We start from the raw sequence: 21,512 nt of genomic DNA, 5'->3' as shown, positions 1-21,512 counted from the left end.
ATTTTATATATTAGTGATTTAATAATATATTAAAAATATTATAATGTTAATATAATACTTTTTATGTAAATTTTGAGGTTTTAACGGTTTTTTTTTAAATCTATATACAATATGTCATATTTCAAAAACATATTATTTGGTCAAACACTTATAAGTTAATATATCCAAATCAATTATTTTTTTTTATAAATTAGTCAAATGGTACTTATTAAACATAATATTGACATGATGATAAAATATTATACATTCACTTCTTTAAATCATGAAGATAATTTTTTTCATCATTTTCACTTTTCTTCCAATTATATATGTATTTTTAAAAAACAATAATAAAATTTAAAATTTAATCTCTTTTCTTCTCTTGTTTAACCGATACAAATTTTTATTTTGTTATAATAATTTTAAAAACAAACTAATAAATAAAATATTTGCTTTGAGATTAATAACAACTTTAAATTTGAAACCAAAATAATATTTAAATATAAAATAAAGAAAATCATACAAAATTTGTGAGTTAAATATATTTTTATCAATTGGTTGTGTAAACGTTTAAATAATTTTTCAATGATTATACGTCATTGATTCTGATAAGAATGAATTTTTTTCATCATGTTCATTTTTATTCTTGTTATATCTGTTTTTTCAACTAATAGATCATATTTATTTATTTCAATGATTTTTGTATGATTATATTAAGTTTCATCATATTCAATCTTAATTCTATTAATTATATTTAAGTAGGCAGTCGGTACAATTTAATTCATATAAATTTAGAAAAATGAAATATCAAATTGAAATCTTAAAACTAAAAACTTCTACATTAATCTATTGCAATTCCAAGCCGAATATACAAAATATAAATTTTTCGATCATTTTTGCATAATATATTACATGAGATTATGTGGAAATATGTTTTGCATATGTGAAAAAATTAATATAAATTATAATTATTAGTTATTTAAAATTCTACATGAAAAGCCTTAAAATCAAGTAACATAAACTTGTATAAGTAATATATAGTTTTATAGATAATAAAATAAATTTATAATTTAAACAGTAATAATGAAGATTTTAATATCATATTTTTTTATTATTAGAGATTTTTTATTCTTTAATTTACTTTCTTAATAGAATTAGGAATTTTTTTAAAATTTACAATTTTGATATATACGAATAAAATTTAATTTTTAAATGCTGATGTGGATGCCTTGAAAATAACATAGCTTTAATTTTTATTCATGATAGAATAGTTTTAATTAACAATTTTTCTATATTGTTTTGTATTAACATTGTAATTTTATAATTTAGATTTTTTTTTAATTTTAGTTATTGATGTACATTAATAAAATTGACCTTTTAAATCTTATGTGGATGTCTTTAGAAGCATATAGCTTCTATATTTATTTTTCTATAAACATATTTTTTGTTAACCATATAATTTTAAATTTTGAAAATTTTCTAATTTTAAATATTGATGTAGACCAATCAAATTGAACTTTTACATCATATGTGGACATTCTTAGAGGCATATAGCTTTTATTTTTTTTTAATAATAGATTTAGAAATCAAAGCTGGAAGATCCCACACGAGGCAAGTGATTATGGTCTCTCCTTGTTTTTAAGGCTTACTCAATGTATTCGCATGCTGCTTGGTCAGCTAATTGTTACCTTTTTGGTTAATGTTAGTGATACGATCCTAGGTGATCAACTCCAAAGAAAAGGCTAGAGAAGCAGCGAGATTGAGAGCAGGAGGTAACGATGCGGCGATGGAATGATTAGGGTGGATAGCGGATCGGTCGATGGAATGATTTTGGTGGGTTGCGATCAGATAGATGATGATGGTCGATGCGATGGGAGGCGATGGTGGCGAGATGAGTATGGAAGTGATGAAATCGATTAGATGATAAGTGAAGATCTTCTTGTAAGTGTAAACTTGTAAGAAAATCGTGTTCAGAGAACTTTTGAGTCAAGGAATCAAGAGCAACTTTGCTGTTTCTTTTACGTTAAAAATTCCAAGCTGCCTAATGACTTAGGCGATTTCTCTATTATATAGACTTAGAGAAATCGCAGCCCTAAAGAAACAAAACTACATGAAGTTTAAATAAAAAAAAACAACACGAAGTTTGATTTAAAATAAAACAGCGAGGCGTCCCTTCTAAACCTAAGTGGTGCGCCTGAAACACTAGTGCACAAGTCATTGTGACTTTGCACATTATTACCCATTAGTAACAACTTCTAAGTAACTCGACGTAGCAATGATTTCTGCCTCGTTAAAAACCTTGGAGAAGAACCTCCTTGCCTTCCAAAATCCTCACCAAAGAAAAGAGTACAGAATCATTACCTAAGTTACCTAGTCATTGTTACTGGGTTCTTCAGTCTTCAAGATAGAGATGTTAAAAATGTGAGCTCCAGCCTCCAGTTGATCGATGTCCTCTGCGGCAATGAGTGCGTGAGCCTCCTTGGCCATCTCTCTAGCTCTGGAACGAGTGATCCTGCCAGCTACCTCTGGTTCCTCCTCCTCTGAGCTTATCACGATCATATCAGTTGGGTTGTTAAAACCCCATCAGATACCATGTTATTTCAAAAATCTTCCTCGGATACCTCAATCTTCGGCTTAATGACAGAACTTCTTTCTCTATTTTCAGTGCTTTGTTTTTCAAAAGTGTCATGATTTTGGTCTCGCCTCCTTGTTTTTGAGGCTTACCGAATGTATTTGGATGCTTCTTGGTCAGCTAATTGTTAACTTTGTGTTTAATCTTAGGTTGTTAAAACCGTATCAGATGCCATGTTATTTCAAAAATCTTCCTCAAATACCTTAATCTCCTTCGTCTTAATGATGGAACCTCTTTCTCTATTTTCAGTGCTTTGTTTTTTAAAAGTGTCGAGTATCAATCACTTGACATGTTTCTCGGATTGCTTGAAATTTATCATTCTTCTCAAATTCGGTGGCCAAGCTTAATTTTCGGTCTCTTTTTCGATATTAAAGCAGCTTGTAATGACTTTGTTTATATCTCGTTTCATTATATTCTTTGTAATTTAGCTAATAGTTAAACTTATAGTTTAGCCAAGTTGGTTATTTTACGTTGTAATGACTAATTTTTGTGTGAAATCTAACTCTCTTTTTTTAAAATTTGAAATGGTTGTACACACAGGAAAAAACTTAAAAATTATTATAGTTATGTGATAAAAATTTGGATACTAATGTAAGAATCTCTAAATATGTGTGTATACATCTAATTTAAATTTTAAAATTTCTATTTTAATATTATTTATTTTAGTTTTTTATTATTAACAAAATTTTATAAATAATTTTTTTATCTTTAATAATTTTTAAAAATAATAATGGAATTTGAAAAAAAGTTTAATTTTCAATGTTGAGATGGACCAATAAAAAATTTATATAGAATTTTTTTATTCAGCAATAATTAGAATTTGTAAATTTTTTTAATTTATTTATTTAGCAATAATATTAAAAATTTGTAAACTTTCCTTGTGGACCAATAGAATTGCTCTTTTTAATTCTATGTGGATGTGGACACTCTTAGAAGCATTTAGCTTCAACTTTTATTAGTATACATGAAGAAATATATACACCCTTGCAGCCAATGCAACTGATCCGAAATTCATATGTGGCAATTTCTTTGTTAATACATACAGACGAATTAATCATAGTCAAATTAATTGAGTGCAAAACACTTCAGAGAATCCAATGGCTAACTTCATATAAATTATATGATAAATAATTAGCATCGAACACACTACTCCTGTCAAACCCAGTGCTTGTGACAATTAGCTACAGCTATTTGGCTTATTTGCTACACATGTGTCCATGTTTTTTCTTATATACAATGATTCCTAAGTTTACTTCTATTTCGTAATCACAGCGTTAACCATGAGATGCTTCTTTTTTAAAAAGTTATAAGTGACAAGTACTAAACAAAACTATTTCCATTTCGTCATGGCTAATGATTATAATGGGCACCGCAAGCTATCAAACTTACATTATCTTTTCGTACTATTAGTCAATTCCACCGAACTATTAGGTCCAATGGAAAACAAAAAGTTTTAAACTTTCTTAATTCTTTTAGTAGTACGACAAAATTACTTCTTTTTTTAAATCCTTCCACAATTATTTTGGCGAGCTTACCAAATCGTAACAGTTTTAATTTCTTTTTATAATGTCGCTTATACTGTTATCAGTTTTGTGACATTATTATCGCAAATTTAAATTAGTTCCAATAATTTATAATCATTTTCAAATTAAACATAACCAAGAAGAAAACATTACCAATTCATCACCATACAATTTACACATGTAAGGGGTTTAACTCGGTCTTATCTTAATACATTACGTACACCAATATAAACAAACAAAAATTCAATTCTCGGAAACACATGAACACAAACAAAATAAAAATAAAAATCAAAAGAAAGAACAAATCAAATCACATAATAACACAAGCGGAGGCGTTTTCGTCGCTAAACGCCGTAGTATAACGAACCTCAGTGGAGCTAGCACGTGCGAGGCGTGAGACGTGTGGATCATACTCGGTGTTCCTAACGTAGCCAGTGGGAGCTCTGTTATCGTAGACACCAGAGGCATAAGGATGAGCCACAACGTCGTAAGGAACGAAAGGATAGAGCTCTGCTCTTTTCCCTGTCCGGTGAATGATCCGAGCCACCACTTTGTTTGGCTCAACGTATCCAACCACTGTCACTTTCTGAGCATTTGGCTCGATGGTTACATCTCGCACTCCTCTCATTCCTTCTAAGGCTCTTCTCACTTTCCTCTCGCATCCTTCGCAATCTATCAACACCCTCACATCCACCGTCTTGTAGTTGTAATTTGTACCACAATATATTAGAAAGATTTGTAGTAATTATGTATAAATGTATGTATAAATAGATTGATTTTAACTACCTGTAGACTTTTGTGTCTCCTGGAGCTTCCATGAGAGCAATCGAAATACTCAGAGACGTGATCAAGAACACCCATTTTTTCTTTCTTTTCTTGGTTTCTTCTTTTGGGTTGAGATCGGAGAAAAAAAATAGATGTAAACCCTCAAGTATTGAGATATATGAGATGATTTTTTTCAGTGTTGTCAACATAAAAATGAGTTTTAAATTTTGGAAATACAACCTACCAAACTCTATAAGTAGTTTTCAACCATATGTTTATCTTTTGTATTAACTTTAATGACTTGGGTGTGAGTTTGACTACCGAACAATAAGAAATGCCAATGCATATATTATATATCCCTATATGTCGCTTTTATATATAAATCTTCTTATAAAAAGACTTTAATCTATAATATGTCGCTTTTGTTATATATGCACCTTCCAGTGTGGCAATAATTAATCTTGACAGATAGATGAAATAGACATTTGTAATATAATTTGTGCTTGCTATTGATCGATAGAAATAAAATTTAAGATATCTCTTCTCGCAATTATTCAAAATCTGACTTAATAATTTGTGGGATGTGGAGTTGGAATCTCTTCGCTTAAGATGGCCGACTCCTCATGTTACGTAATGGTGGACCACTCTTGACATGTTCATATATGCGCAGACAAAAATATGTTTCAACATCATCTTTTTGTTATGGTTTTAAAATTGATAACTCTAAGAAAAGATTGATTTTATTTTCCTTTTAGCTACAGGTTAGTTGTTACTTGCTGCAATGTGAACGAGATATGTGATGATGTAAGATTTTGTCATCAGAAAGATTCATATAATTGGAAAATCAGAAACATGTGTCTGTATTTACAACTCATTTATAATTGGTTATGTTTTGCTTCATCTATGTGTTCATTGTGGTTTGCATCTTTTAGTGAAAAGCTAAACTTCCGGTTACGTACCTTATCAACATTATCACACACACAAGTTTTGACATGATTTTCATTCATTTTATTGTTTAGGAAATTTACCTTCTGTAAATTTGGTTATTCATACTAAACCATATACACATGTAACTTAACAGTTTGTCTAATATTGTTATTATGTCACAATCCACATTCAAGCCCACATAATTTTTTTTCTAGTAAAGTAGCAAGCCATGATGATAAGCTACGGCCCTTAGAAATGAGCTTACTGGTGGAAGTCTATCGACCCATTACATTTTTCTTTCTTATTTTTCTTTCTTCAAGGCCCATATGATCCTAAGCTACGGCTCGTATATGGTAATGCAATATATCATCATTTGTAAAAAAAAAAAAAAAAATCTATATTTGACACTCTAGTAAATATATGAATGAAATGTATATTAAAAAAAAAAGAATAACTGTCTGTTTTATCGACATACAGATGAGTTAATAACTTTTAAATTTGTATGGTTTATAAACATTAAAATGTTGTATGAAAATGTGGAATCCACGCCAAAATATAAAAAAAAAAAACAAAAAATCCGTTGTTTTACGCCAGTCCAGAAAACAAAGTAGAAAAGTAATTAGTTTAGGTTAAAAACAAATACAGTTTCAAGAAATAAAAGGTAGAATTAATGGAGTGGGACAAGGAAATGAGGGAGTAGGAACTAGGAAGATAAGTCAAATAATATTACGTAATTTATGAAGAAGTATGGAATATTGTGTTGTGTGTGACAGGTCGTGGCCTCGATACTTTAAGCCTCTTGGAAACAAGAACTAGTCCAGAGAAAAAGATATATACGTTACCACCAATTTCTGCTTTTTTAATAGTAGTATTCCAGTACTGATTTATTTCTACACCGAAAGTAACTAAACCGGGAAAGTAGGAATCATTCAATGCTTCTGTCCGATCATCCGGTTATTGCACGAATAAAGTTCACCACCATCGAAGACAATAAAATCATTACATCTAAAGAGAACTCTTTCATGAACAAAGTCTTACTAGGTTCAGCTTTTATTATACGTTACCAAAACGGTCCATTGATTTAAATCAGTCAATTTGACGAAGAAAGCAAATCAATCAAATATAAATCTATATTTCGTACTTGATTTGTCAATTACGATTATTCGTGCCAAGTATGTCGTATCAAAACGGTCTTTCACGTAATACTCGGCCGACTTTTGTAAACAATTAATAAGTTGTTAAACAATTAATAAAGTTTTAGACCATTGATTTAAATTAAATGTCATCGTAGTCCTCAAAGAAAATGTGTATTAAGCGAACCGAAGACAGAGAATTTTATATCACGGAGAGAGATAGGTTTTATAGTATATGTGAAGAAAATAAAAAGCAGAGGATGATGATGAATCCTGTTTCGTAGTCAAAGTTGCATTAACATATTTTCTGTTTTCTGTTCCTAGGTGAAAATCTTTATCTGTTAAAATGAATCTCCTTGTCCTTTTGTCCATTTTTAAAAAAGTGGAAATCGAAACAATAATGTTCCGTGTCACATAAAATAAAGGGAAAGAGGAAATAACAATGTTATGCCTTTGTCCATTTTGGTTGATTTTCTCGAGAACACAAGAGAAAGTGAAAAAGAAAACAAAGCGAAAAAAAGAAAAGAGAAAGAACAGTTCACATGAGTTTCGTGTGTCGGTGTCCATTGTAGACTGTGACACGAAGCTGACACCTTTGCATGGCCACGGGAAACCACCCCCACTCTCTAAACCCTAATTTATTTTCTCTTTTTATCACTTTTTATCCCCGATTCTCATACTAATTAAATTATTTTTTACAAAAAAATATCGCGATTTTTAAATTGAATTTAATAATAAGATATAATATATTCAGTTTTGTATCGTCAACTTTCTTTGTATATCGGTTAAATCATATTTCTGAGGACTTATCAACGTGGACAATATAGACAGATTCGTATATCATTTAATCAGTTGGAGCGATGGACCATGTGTTTACAACATATGCGACAATGCAGGATCTGCTCTTACAGTCACACCTTACATACTTAATGAATTTAATAATGTAGTAACGGTGAAATATATATTATTTTTGATGTGCATCATACAACCTGGGAACTCGAACCCGAATATACAGAGAGTCATATATCTATATACTTATATGATATTTTTTCGTGCACTCCCGAGTGTTGTATATGTGTGTACATAATGAATACACGTAATCTTTAACGTACGTCTTAAACGTATGTACCCGGCCCATAGACTATAAGTCTATAACGTAATACTATGTTATGTCTTTAAATGCGTTGGGTGATGTCCGAACGTACCAAACGCCGATGGCACGACTATTGGCGACAGCGAGGGCCAAGACTTAATCACATGCATGTGGATCGGACGATATAGCTGATAAGTGATACACAATCTATTTGAAACCAAAAAAATTGACTTTCGTTATCAAGTAGAAAAACTGGTGTTCAATTTTCTCAGCATTAATGATCGGAAATGTAGTCTAATGACTTATAGTAATGTCATTGTCATATTATTATAAACAAAAACTATTCAATTGTTTGTTTTGTGCAGTAGATATTGTCTTTGCTATTTTTCAAGTCTTCTATATAAAGATTTTAATTGTGAATAGTTAGCTACTCTTTTTTCTCAAATAAATCGTTAGAATTTATTTTTTCCCATGGTGTAGACATTAATTTATGCCAAAATCCTGATATTAGAAAAATCAAAAATATACTTTGTTCATATTGGATTTGAATTGAATTTTAATAGTACTCATGGAGCTTACATATGCGATGATAGAGGGAAGAAAGCATAGAGCAATGGCGGGAAATGATGCAGCAGTTGTACAGGGTAAGACATGCTTAGCAAAGAGGCGCAAAAGTTTTGCTTCTTTATGTTTCTAAAACATAAGATACCACAATCCCGTAATAGTTAGTTACAGTCTCTTTAATTATTGAGTAGTTATATACATTTTTTACGTAAACCCTAAATTATTGCATGATGTTTCCTAGAGAATTTTAAATGTTGTAACGTCTACGGACCACGGTTATTTTTTAGAAATATTATTTGAGTATTTATGTATATAGACATATAGTTACTCGACATTAAAGGAAGGATTCTTTAAATACATGTGTTGATAATTTACATTTATAATTAAAATTCAACTATATCACTCTAAGCTACGATGAAAATACTTAACATGATTTACTTAATGTTTGAGATTGAAATCACTAAATGGCGTGGAAATGGACCAATCGGCAAACACGGGATTTGGGTGGAACGAGAGTGGTGTGTCACGATGCGTATGTGACAATTTTGATCGAACGCAACGCAAGGCTTTTATGCGCAGCCGACTGTATATTGTTGTACTATTAATACACGCATTTTACTTTTTACATTATGCAACACGTACTTTTATAGTATAGATTCGTATAGTAAACACGGATTGAGTAGTTTAGTAATTAAACTACGAGCTTAATTTAGATATTTGAGTATCTTTAAGAATGATACAAAAAAAAGCTGTCGGGTCGGTGTCATTTTGTACAAGTATTTTCAAAAGTAATTTACGTTAAGGTCTGCTTTCACCGCAAACCACGAAATATTCGAGATCCTCTCTTTTGCTAGGGAAAAAAAAAACAAAAGCGAGATCCCCTAGTTTACAGTGATTTATCTATCATCTGCTCATTTTCTGACGTCTATCAATATTCAGTTTTCACCTGACTAAACTAATCAAGATACATAAAACACATTAAATTATATAAATTATATCACAATGGTGTTGGTGTGTGTGTCTGTAACATTCACAGATGGTTGGTAGTTTTGATACCAAGCGATTAGATTATAATCGTGTTTCATTTAATAATGACTAATTATGGCTAGAAAATCAACGAATCATGTTTCGTTTAATCAGAGGTACATGTTTAATCAAAGGTACATATTTATCAACTACAAAAATGATGAATTCATCATGAATATCCATGAAAAATTGCATGTAATGCAGAAAAAATGTCCAATCTTCGGGTAGTTTTTATTTTTAATGCGTTCACGCAACCCACAACGATCATATATTCTATTATTCCACACAAAAATTTTGCATGCAACAACTTTATGTATTGCTTAATTAGTTCAGCAAGATTACATCTATTCTTTAGATTGATCTCTTTGGAAAAAAAAATTGTAGTTTTTCTTGGTTAGTTGGATCGTTAACGAAACGAGGAATATCTATATAAAAATTATTTTTTTGGATAAAACTTATAAAAATTATTTTGATCCTTTACATGAAACTAATTCTGTTCGGTAGCCTTCGGTTTTCCATAGCCTGGTTTGTGTAGCTGGATTTCTTGGTTATTTGAGTAGGTTTTTGTTTTTTAAGTAGTTGTACCATATCTTTATCACTTTAGTGTGGTGTCTTTCTAATAATGTGAAGTGATACAATTCGCGACTATTGCTAACTAAGCTGGATTATGATGGATCATGGATCTGTTGAAGATGCATCGGAAACGTGTCGGCAACATACAAGAGGAGGTTTATCCTTGATACAAGAAAACAATAGGTGGGAATTTTGGGCTTTTTTGTATGTTTTGTTCTTTTCTTTACGTTTATTTTTATTTTATTTTTCTTCGGGGGAAACAAAACAACACATACCTCCCAAGAAACAGGCGACACACACTCGGATGATCACAGCAATAATAGCCAACAAGTGTCTCCAGTCATCCAATATACAAAGCATGTAATAAATAAAAAAAATACTTATTAGAGATAGGCATATTATAGTTGAAAAGTATCACATGGTTTGCACCATTCCTTTAGCATGTATTATTATGTCATAATTCATAAATATGGTATATGGACCCTTCTCTCCATGTTTTTTTCTTTTGTTAATTCCATGATTCCTTTTGTTACCGTCCAAAAGCCAACCCACCATATATATAAATTTTCATATAAAGTTAATTTTATTATAACCTTTCAAAAATACAGTTGCATTTTTTTCTTATGTGGTATGCTTCTAATTTGCGAGCCACTGTTCCATATTTTTTTGGAGCATGTGAAAGCAACTGGTAATAAAGACTAGGCCTCGGTGTTTAAGTAAAACAAATCGACATCAGAGCATTAAGCTTATAATCACAAAATTCTATGCAAAATTTTCGGAAAGACATTGGACGCAGTCTAAAAAAATTTTCTATTATAATATAACTATGTATAACTTTGGTAAAAAAAAAACCAAATGAATAAGAGAAAAACAATTTTAGTTACATATTATTGTGATTGATTGTCAATTGAGTTACCATTATGTCAAAACTACTATTTTATAGATATAATTTCATATACTAATTGATATTATCTTTTAATATTTAAACTTATAGAGATATTGTGGTCATAGAATTAAATCTACAAGATTTGTTAAAAGAAATGTATTTTTGGGGATACTTTCTTTATTAAAAAATTATTTTTGATTTTTGTCCCATATATTTATAATAAAATAAAGTGTGTTTAGTTGATATTAATTAGAAATCCGAAGTACAACAAGGATGAAATGTTAAGATATATATATATATATATATTATCTAATAAAAAATATTAACTGTTCGTTTGACAAATGTTTATTATCTAATAAAAAATCACAAATACAAGTAAGTCTACACCACATATATATATACACCACATATATATATATATATAACTAGGACTAGTATTTTTTCCTTTAAGGGCTTTCTTATTACGATTAATATACAGAAGTCACAACATTCTCGATATTACTTGTCAAGTTGGAAAAATAATTCTTCCTTTTTTTTTGGTTTCCAAATCTTCCTCCTAAACTATCAAATATGAAACGGATGGATATCACGATATATTGAAAATTCCCGAAAAATGATTATGTAACTACAAGAAACGTGTAATTCCAGTTCTATGGACAGGTACATGTATGAAGACATCTTACCAATACGCATCTAAATTTTTTCGCTTCCTTGTCTTTTTACATGTTACATCTTGTTATAATGTAATTGTTGTCTTTTTTCTTTCTAGAATACGCTTGGATATATATGGTTTCTCGACTTTAGAACAATAGACAGACATAATACAAAATAAATTTGCATGTACTCATATTGTATGCCAGAATTTAATCAAGTTGTATCAATGTTGAACATGCTAATAAAAATTTCCAATCAACATGAATTAGAACTAGTTTAGTTGGATTTGATTAGTTTCTCGACTTTAGAACAATACACAGACACGGTATAAAATAAATTTGCATGTAGTTTGTGTGCCAAAATTTAAAGGGAACCGAATCTAAGAAGTTGTATCGATGTTGAACGTGGTGATAAAACTACCCAATCATCATGAATTAAAACTAGTTTAGTTGGATTAACATATTTTGATATTTTGTTTTTAAAAATTCAGTTTTGGATGACATTTTCCTATCACAGTAAATCTATATAGTTTACTATTTCGTTTTGGACATTGTCTCTATAAACTAACTGTGACATTGCAATTATTATAAACGCGAACATTGTATGTATAAGCATCATAGTGACGATAACTTCGAGCTCATCGTGGATGCTACAATTAATAGAGTATTGTTAAGAACACCAAGTCAAATGGGGAACGAAGTCTAAATCTAAAACTAACTCAGCATCGTTGTTAAATCGAACAGTTTAATATCTCGGATATGCTGTAAAGATCCGATGATTATACCGAATACTAATGGACATGTAATCTTTTTCCTAGAGTTTTCTCTTCAATTTATTTTTATATCACTGTTTTGCTTGTTCTACTACAACATAAAAAAGAGGGAGAAAAGTGTAACATCCGAATTCATATGAAAAATACTCTGTCAACAATCTATCCATAAAAGTAAGGAAAACCATAAGGTATAATGATTTTAATTAAAGTGTTCAATTTTGTGAATCGTGCATAGTGTTAACTCTTATTGAGGAGTCCTTGGTTTAGCAAATTTTGCTCCGTTTTACGTTTTTATTAAACTTGTACGCAATGGATTAATATACGGAACCAATGTATATATAATATATAAATGGTATAAAACTATAAAAATAAGTGATTTGATTTATAAAATTATGCGGAACCATGACCATGTTCTAGAATGCTCAAAAGATAATGTGTGTATTAGTAACCAAAAATATTAATCATAATTTCAAATATCTTCACTGTTCAGTCACTATGAGAAATATTTTTAAAAATGCTAATTTAGAATCCTCAAAAACATGTTAGCTAATATCTGCAATTTTTTTATCATTTAGAGTAAACACAATCAAATTGGAAATATTAATTATAGAAAAACGGCAATTCTAGTCATCCAAGAGCAGGGAAATTAACTATTGTTGCTTAATTAGACCAATTATCATTGGATTTATCAGTACAAAGTTCAAATATTCATGGTGCCCAGAAGGTAACGTTCCAACAAGTTTGGTTATATTTATTTCTATAAGAGTTCATTTATTCACGCATGTTTCATCATCCGACTAGGAAAATTTATTTAGAGAAGGAATTTTTTGATATCAGTTTAATGAATTTTAAAGAACCATGCCATATTTGACCAGAAAATTTGAGTGGTCAACTAAAGCGTTTAGGATATACAATTTCATTGAATAATATGAGTTTAAATCTTCCGCGTTTTAATTAAGAAACCAACCAAACACATTATAAAAAGTCAATGTCTCTGGAATTTACTATACAGTGTCTTAATTTAGTTAATATAAGTATATAATATCAACACAATATATATTTATATAAAATATGTCTATATTTGTCTAAATTTATTAACTTAAGAGTCAGTATAATGAGCTGTAAAATAAAATAGTATATTAGTTTTTTTTTTCCAATTTTGTTTCTTGTGCGCATCTAAACTAAAGCCTATGGTTGTGGATAACAACAAGAACTTAACGTCAATTATTTGTAACAATAGTGTGATATGGTTGTTGTTTTTTTCCTTACAATGGCGTAACCTTTTCTAGAACAAAATAATGGGTAAATCGGCCATCGTTTGACTAAGAAAATTACAATTACTTCATAAATAGAAAGACAAAAATAGTGGTAAGAAAATAGAAAAATATCATATAATTCAGGCGTTCCAGATGACCCAACTGACCAATTCAGAGTAAACAATAAATTTAAAATCAGAGAAAATTAAATAAAGAAAAAGGAAAAAAACTCTGTGCCCTGCCATAATTCCACTTGGACTTGTATTTTTTCACACTATCGAAAAAGCCGAAAAAGAATCAATTAAAAAAAAAATAGACTCGTACTAAATAAAAGACAAAACGGCTCTGGCAAAATCTCTGACCTTGGAAAGATAAAAGATAGTTCAGTCACATAATCAGCATGTGTACGTCGTTTCTTTAGTGCTAATATTAAAAAGATAAACCAAAAATTTAACTATCTATAAATAATAATAATGTCAGATAAATATTTAAGACCTATTAATCCAACAAAGTCTCTTCCTCTCTCCTTTTCAACTTTTTTTTTTTCAGTTACTTTACTCCGTTCATCTTTTGTTTTCTTTCCTTCGATTCTCATCAATACAAATCGACAGATATATATAAATAATCTATATATATATATAAGGGGTGGTATTGTGCAGAGGTTACATGCATTGTATTGAATACCAAAGTTTATTTCCCGAGAAACAAGCGGATCAGAGACAAATCAGAGTCGGTTTCCTGCTTTTTGATTCCTCTTTATTAATCAAGAAGATCGGTTCTACTTCTCTCTCTGTCGTCTTCTTCTTCATCTCTCTTTTGATCAAGAAAATCAAAGCTTTGAAGGCGTTTCCTCTCTGTTTCGGGCGGGAAAAGATATGGCGATACAAGCACAGTTAAATTACAACAACTCTTCGAATGCGAATCAAATCGGGTTTCCGTTAATCGGTGGTAGTGGTGGGTCTGAGTTTTCTTTGATCAACAACAATGGCGGAATCGGAATCGGGATCGATCAGTCGTATTCGAACAATAATCTCCAGTCGCAGAAAGATTTCAACCAACAAGCTCTGTCTCATCTTCAACCTCAAAATCAACAGTATCGTTCCCAGAGCCTCTTAGACGCTCACATGGAGAAACAGAAGCAAGAGATCGATCAGTTCATCAGAGTACAGGTTCGTAATCAAATCATTTCACCCGAAAGAATCGATTTTTAAAACATGGGCACTGATAAAGATATGAACTTTGCAGAACGAGAGTTTGAGATATGTGTTGCAAGAACAGAGGAAGCAAGAGATGGAGATGATCTTGAGGAAAATGGAAACGAAAGCTTTGGTTTTGATGACGCAGAAAGATGAGGCGATGTCACAAGCACTGAGCAAGAACATGGAACTCGAAGATCTGTTGAGGAAAATGGAAGTGGAGAAACAAACGTGGCAGAGAATGGCTCGTGAGAACGAAGAAATGGTCGCAACGCTTAACTCGACGCTCGAACAGGTTCGAGAGAGAGCCGCCACCTTTCACGACGAAGCTGCGGTGGAGGATGAAGGGTCGTGTTGCGGCGGAGATAGTTTTCCGGCGAAGAAGATGAGTAATTGTTGCTGGAATTGTGGGTCTAATGGAGAAACGAGAGTTCTGTTTCTGCCGTGTAGGCATCTCTGTTGCTGCACGGAATGCGAGGCTGGCCTTGTTCTTTGTCCTATGTGTAATACCCCAAAGAAGAACAGAATCGAGGCCTTTTTTTCGTAGGAAGATTAGTTTCCTCTCTTTCTCTGAAATTTTCCCGAGAAAATTGGTACATTCGGTAAAATGCATTTGACTCCGGTGAACGGAAAGAGTTTTCAACGGCTTAGACGACGTGGCAGGGTAATTTGGTGTTTTCCGAGAAGTTTAGGGGAGAAAAGGATAAAGTTAGATTAGGAATTTTAGAATAGGAAAAGGTTATGAAGAAGTAAATTCTGACTAGGTTTTCTTTTTCCTGTTTTTTTTTTTTGTTTTCTTGCATCAATGGAAAGAAGAAAACCAGCTGGATTTGATGAATTAATTGTTCATATTTTCCTTTGCTCTATTGATTCTTTGGATATAATTTTTGTGTCATTCCCTATTGTTTCATAAAAATTGATTGTATAGAAATGTTACAAAGACTTGCCAATACACAGTATTATGATATATTTGAAATACTTATTTTCTTGATAATTGCATATACATCTTTCTTTCTATATAAAATGCTTCCATATAATTATAAAACAATACAAATTCAATTTATTTATATTTTTAATTGATTGTATGAAACCAACAAAATGTAATAATCAATTTCAATAAAATGGAGAAAGTGTAATCAATTGTTTTGATGTTTGCGATATTGCGAAAAGAGGTGGGAGAAGAGTCCATAGACACGCGTATTGGAGAAAGCTGTAGGTATTATTGGGTTGCTCAATAATCAATTTTAGTACAGTGACAAGAGAGCACAATAATAATAATATCAGCATTTTAGTTTTTTTTTTCCTTTAAGAAATGAATTACGAAATATGGGGAGAAGTTTGACCAAAAAAAAAAAAATAGAAATATGGGGAGAAGAATCAGAGTTTGGCCTGCCATAGGATTGAGTTCTCGCACTTTTCAAAACAGAAACATGTTTCATTGAACACTTGAGCTTTCTTCCATTATGGATTCTCGATCTTTGTTTGGACAGATCTGTGCTACCTATGTTTTCTAGATCCTCCCTAATACCTATAAATATAATTATCTAGTTAAAAAATAGCATCTATAATAGGTTGTACTATTATATGGTACCTTTCAGTTTTTTTTTTTTACTACTCCAAAGTTTTGGAGAAAACCAAGTTGGATTTTGTGCATCATATATGTGATTAACTTTGTAATGGAGTAACTTGCAACATTTCTTATGTGATATATAGTTATGTATGCAGTATGCCAACCGGTTTTTCCTCCCAACCGTGGTATATCCATGGATTCTGGTTATTAGGATTTCGTTTGTTTCAAATGCAAATTTCCTTGCATGTGTTATAGTTTAGTATTTCATAGAGTAAGAGAATATTGCATTAAACAGGGATTCTTTCAGTTTGTGTTTATATTTTACGAGTTTTATTTCTTCTTGCATTAAGTTGAGAAAACATACAAACTTTTTAAACATATAAGCAAACGAGGCTTGGCGGTCTTGCTATAGGGTTGGATAGAATTGTTGTAGCCTTGTAGTTGTAGGGTGTTTCGTGTCACTAGCTCTACTAATATATTTTATTTTGTTTAATTACGGGTTAGCGTATTCTATGTGTAAGGCCCATATTAACCTTATTTTAGACTCTTTGTTGAGATGCTAAAAAGCTAACGAAGATTGGTCTAGTGCACCACTCGCCAAATTTTGGTTTAGACTTTAGTTTTCTCAAGAGTGTGTGTAATTGACCCCATGGGCCGGCCCATTATTTTTCCATAATTGTTGTTGGACAGGTTTAATCACACGCAAGCACTCGTTCGGTGTTGTTTCAATGTTGTGCAACGACTTCTTCTTGACAACATAGCAGCACCGCAATTCATACTTTCATAGCATCTATTTTCTGTATAGGTCAATGGACAATAGGAGATATAAAGAAGAAAATGTAATGTCTGCATATTTGCATCCAAGAATACTCTTTGAGACAATGAGTCTTACTTATACCAAAGTTGACGACTAACTTAACTTCACCAGAGCTAACTAATTCTTCTTCTTTTTTTGATAAAAGACTAACTAATTCTTTTAACTATATTTATTAAATAACCATGACAATTACATATAACTAACTTGATAGTAGTATTGGTATTCGCACACGCAATCAAATTACATCCCCCTACTACTCTATTAAACCTATATAAGATTCCAGATCTCATTTCTCAACATTTTCCAAACTCAAACTAGCTGATTTAATTTGGTTAGGGTCTATTTTTCAATAGATTAGGTCCTAGTATAGATGTGTAGTTGCTGAACTCTTTGTTGTTGCACACATGTTGTTTGTTTTTCTTCTTAACAAAAAAATAATTTTAAAACTTATGTCATGTGCGCCACTGCTGCTCGCAAACGGTTGCGTAAGAATTAAGGATATATCGGAGGATACAAATAATTGGAGTATTGTTTTGCAATTATCCTCCTCCTTTTTCTGGCAGCTTTGCAATTATCCTAGAAGTTCTATTTTTAGATAGTTTTTTGTTTGCTCACGTATTTCATATTTGGCCACGTAGAAGCCTTTATGAGCTCATAAAACATTTCGATTATTAGACTTACGACTGCACCATTTTAAAAGAACAAATTGGATATTCTAAATGGATATTGTTGAAAAAACGAATTAGATATATTGAAATTGGAAAATTGGGTAATAAAGACATGTTGGTAGGTGAAATCATATAAGCAGACGAGGAATTAGTACATACCAAGGAAAAAAAGAAAGTGGGATGCGTCGTGGATTCCATATTTCAATTGCTTTACTTTTCCTTTGCTAGGCGGAAATTTTGACATTTCCAAACAACTATATATAGTATGCTTTCCCTCGTCATTTATTGGCCTGACCAAGTAATTACATATTTTATACATACGAATCGTGGAATAGGCTATACCATGGGTTTTGGAACTTAATGATATACACTCGATCATTATTATCAAAATACCTATTTTTATATATTAAAGTTAGATCTAACTTTGGCATGTTAAAAAGTTGCCCTTTTTTTTTGTCTCATTGCTCATTAACGTAAGAATATTAGGTAAGTCGGTTTTTTTTTTTTAACATGAAATTTCGATTCAAAGTGTCGAATATTCGAACTTAAGCATTTTTATTTCACAAAATATCGAATTATTAATTCAATCGATTCTGTAATGAAAAAAATATTACATTTTTGAAAATTCGTATATCCTTAACAAAAGAAGCGCACGTACTCCCTTTTCTCTCAGTTTTCGAGACTCTCTTGCCTCGGAGCTTGTCACCGAGAGAGAAGGAGGACGCCATGGAAAGGCTTCTGCAACCATCGTCTTCTTCCACAATTTCTCCTTCCAAATTCCCCTTGAGGACTTCTCCTTTCCTTCCTCGTCTCCGCTCATCGAGTCTGGGCTTTGTCTCCTCGCATCGACCCCAATATCGCCGAGTCGGTTCCATTTCCTGCAACAATTTTCAGAACCCATCGGCTTTTACGCCTATAGGATCTAATATCACTAACAATCCCTCTAATGGGTGTCTTACTTCGTCTCCCGAAGCGGAAGAATCGAAACCTAATCCTGGATTTCTCCAACGGATCGTGAGCACCGCTTCTGAGCGGCGAAAGGTAATTAATTTCGCGTTATGATCATTGGAAATTACGAATCTTTGGATTTGCGTCTTTGTCTGTTTACATCAACGCTTGCTAAGTGATTCAATTCCTGTTTTCTTTTTTCCGTCTACAAAATTTTTTGGGACGAGTTTGGGTTAAATTCGCAGCTTTGGGGTTTAGGGGTTTAATGGGGTTTGATCTGATTCGTTGAGAGATGGGATATGAAAAATCGAAATTTGATGTAAAGTTAACTTGAAGAGAAGATTCCAAAATTTTTGAAAAGCTCCAAATTTGGTGGGTTACCTTGGGATCTATTAGTTTCAAGAATCATGGAATCAGGTTCTCCCAGTTTTCAGGATTCGTGAACTTATGCGATATGTTGACATTGTACTTGCTTTTTCTTGTTAGATTCTCATATGACCATATTTGTTGACATTTAGATCACTTTGCTCGTTTGACAATATAGCTTCTGTTCTGTGAATCCTGAGCAAGAACTCAAACTAATCTACTTTCTTTTTTAACAGCTTCATTTAATTTCTATAACTTCAAAGGTTAGGCTCTGTAACTGTTAGATATGGGAATGTGTTAGCCCCTCTCTGAACTTGTAAGATCGATGGCTGATCTGTCTCTGTGTCTACATTGACCTTGTTCATATGCAGTCTCATGGTTGTTTACCAGATCTATTAAAATCTGTGTTTCTTTGCAGACATTATCTACTGGAACGGTCATACTAATCTCTGCAGTAGCTACGCTTTTGCTAAATCCGCTTCTTGCACCACCTGCTTTCGCTAGCTTTCAAACCGCAGCTAAATCCGGTTGGCTAACAAGTGCCTGGACCGGTTTCCTTGCTGGTTGCTTACACACGCTCTCAGGACCCGATCACCTTGCTGCTTTAGCTCCGCTTTCAATCGGACGCACCAGAATGGAGAGTGCTGCTGTTGGAGCTCTCTGGGGATGTGGGCACGACGCTGGTCAAGTCATCTTTGGTTTACTGTTTCTGCTACTTAAAGACCGGCTCCACATTGAAGTATTACAAACTTGGGGTACAAGAATAGTCGGATTAACACTTGTCATCATCGGGGCTATGGGAATCAAAGAAGCTTCAGAAGTCACAGAACCTTGTGTGGCCTTAGAAACCGACATCAGCAGCGTGATATCAGAAGAGAAAGAAGCCTTGACGCTGCCCAAAAAGAAGAAAATCGGGTTTGCTACATTTGCAACTGGAGTGGTTCACGGGTTACAACCGGATGCTCTGATGATTGTTTTGCCTGCATTGGCTCTGCCATCTCGGTTAGCCGGTTCTGCGTTTCTGATAATGTTTCTGGTTGGGACGGTTATTGCGATGGGAAGTTACACAGCGTTTATTGGGTCTTGTAGCGAGGCATTGAAAGAGAAGGTTCCAAGGATCACAGAGAAACTAACTTGGGTTTCGTCTCTCGTTGCAATTGGTCTTGGATTGGGAATTGTCATCAGCCCTTTCTTTGGTTTTAGCCTCTACTGAGAAAGTTAAGCTTTTTCAGGTAAAATGAGACAAAGTTGAAATATTTGTAGCTCTAGAAGATAAAGGGTTTTTTTTTTTTTTTTGGTTCCATTCGATTTACTAGTAGTCTTGCTTCTAAAACTCCAGTCGGAGAAAAACATTTCGTGATTCTTTTTTCCCCCCTTTATTTTAAAGAGAAGTTTGGATTTGGTTCAAACACGTGGATGTAACCATATTTCTTCTTAAATGATGATGAATGTATTCTTTTTTCTTATTAAGATGTGTTATTGTTAACAAAAATTTCAACATAGACTTGTTGCCGCAAATCATTATATTTTTTCCGTTTTTTCATTGTGAATTGCAAATAGATATGACCTTGTCCTGCTTTCCCTAGTTTCATACAGAAATCTTTTGTAGAATGATATTTTTTACAAGTTTACTCTTAACTTGCAAAGGGTACAGATAAAACTTACAAAGTTAACAAAGGGTATTCTTACAACTATTTGTTACCTGAGAACCTAACAAGTGACTGAAGTAGGATACATCATATTAATCTAAGGGTCTTACTTGTATTTTGTTACTTGAGGACCTAATAGGTGGAATAAGATCACATTTGCTTTCGCTTATTGTAATAATGTTTTATCAACTTAGGTTCACTTTTTCATTTTTGTTATCAGAAGTAATTAGCGTTTGCAAAAGCATTTTTGTCTTAATAAATCTTAATTATCATTGAGGTTGTCTTTTCTATGTCTTTATGTAGCTTTTTAGTTGACTGTATTCCACAGACACTAAATAATGAGTTTCATGAGGAGTACTAGAGTAAGAAGATCTTATTTTTTTCTTTTCTTTGACAGCAATTTACATATAGAGATGTCAACAACTCACAATTAGAATAAATGGACCGTACGAGTCTATATATGTATCTTTTATACTTCACGTATAAGCAAGCTAGCATGATAAATTGGTAATTTA

The 21,512-nt window shown here is 32.0% G+C and overlaps 3 protein-coding genes across 4 annotated transcripts; 2 read left to right on the top strand and 1 right to left on the bottom strand.

Annotated features, from left to right (window-relative positions):
- Positions 1-4,283: 4,283 nt before the first annotated feature.
- LOC18028934 (heavy metal-associated isoprenylated plant protein 25) lies at positions 4,284-5,234 on the bottom strand. Its single transcript, XM_006412095.2, has 2 exons — positions 4,921-5,234; positions 4,284-4,831 (listed from the first exon to the last, which is right to left on the bottom strand). The coding sequence occupies exons 1-2, from the start codon at positions 4,993-4,995 to the stop codon at positions 4,445-4,447; spliced, it is 462 nt and encodes a 153-aa protein (XP_006412158.1). The 5' UTR covers positions 4,996-5,234; the 3' UTR covers positions 4,284-4,444.
- Positions 5,235-14,362: 9,128 nt separating this feature from the next.
- On the top strand, positions 14,363-15,762 carry LOC18028933 (BOI-related E3 ubiquitin-protein ligase 1). The gene is made up of 2 exons (XM_006412094.2): positions 14,363-14,952; positions 15,029-15,762. The coding sequence occupies exons 1-2, from the start codon at positions 14,659-14,661 to the stop codon at positions 15,524-15,526; spliced, it is 792 nt and encodes a 263-aa protein (XP_006412157.1). The 5' UTR covers positions 14,363-14,658; the 3' UTR covers positions 15,527-15,762.
- A 2,565-nt stretch (positions 15,763-18,327) lies between these two features.
- Positions 18,328-20,814, top strand: LOC18028932. 2 transcript variants are annotated; one of them, XM_024149794.1, is made up of 3 exons: positions 18,328-18,520; positions 18,708-19,075; positions 19,767-20,814. In XM_024149794.1, the coding sequence occupies exons 2-3, from the start codon at positions 18,761-18,763 to the stop codon at positions 20,559-20,561; spliced, it is 1,110 nt and encodes a 369-aa protein (XP_024005562.1). In that variant the 5' UTR covers positions 18,328-18,520; positions 18,708-18,760; the 3' UTR covers positions 20,562-20,814. The 2 variants fall into 2 exon arrangements, with proteins under 2 accessions (XP_024005562.1, XP_006412155.1); XM_006412092.2 differs by having other exon boundaries at positions 18,328-19,075.
- Positions 20,815-21,512: the final 698 nt, after the last annotated feature.

This window comes from Eutrema salsugineum, unplaced genomic scaffold (genome assembly GCF_000478725.1).
Source record: "Eutrema salsugineum unplaced genomic scaffold, Eutsalg1_0 scaffold_1, whole genome shotgun sequence".
Taxonomy (NCBI): domain Eukaryota; kingdom Viridiplantae; phylum Streptophyta; class Magnoliopsida; order Brassicales; family Brassicaceae; genus Eutrema; species Eutrema salsugineum.
This window is presented reverse-complemented; position numbering and strand designations above follow the sequence as displayed.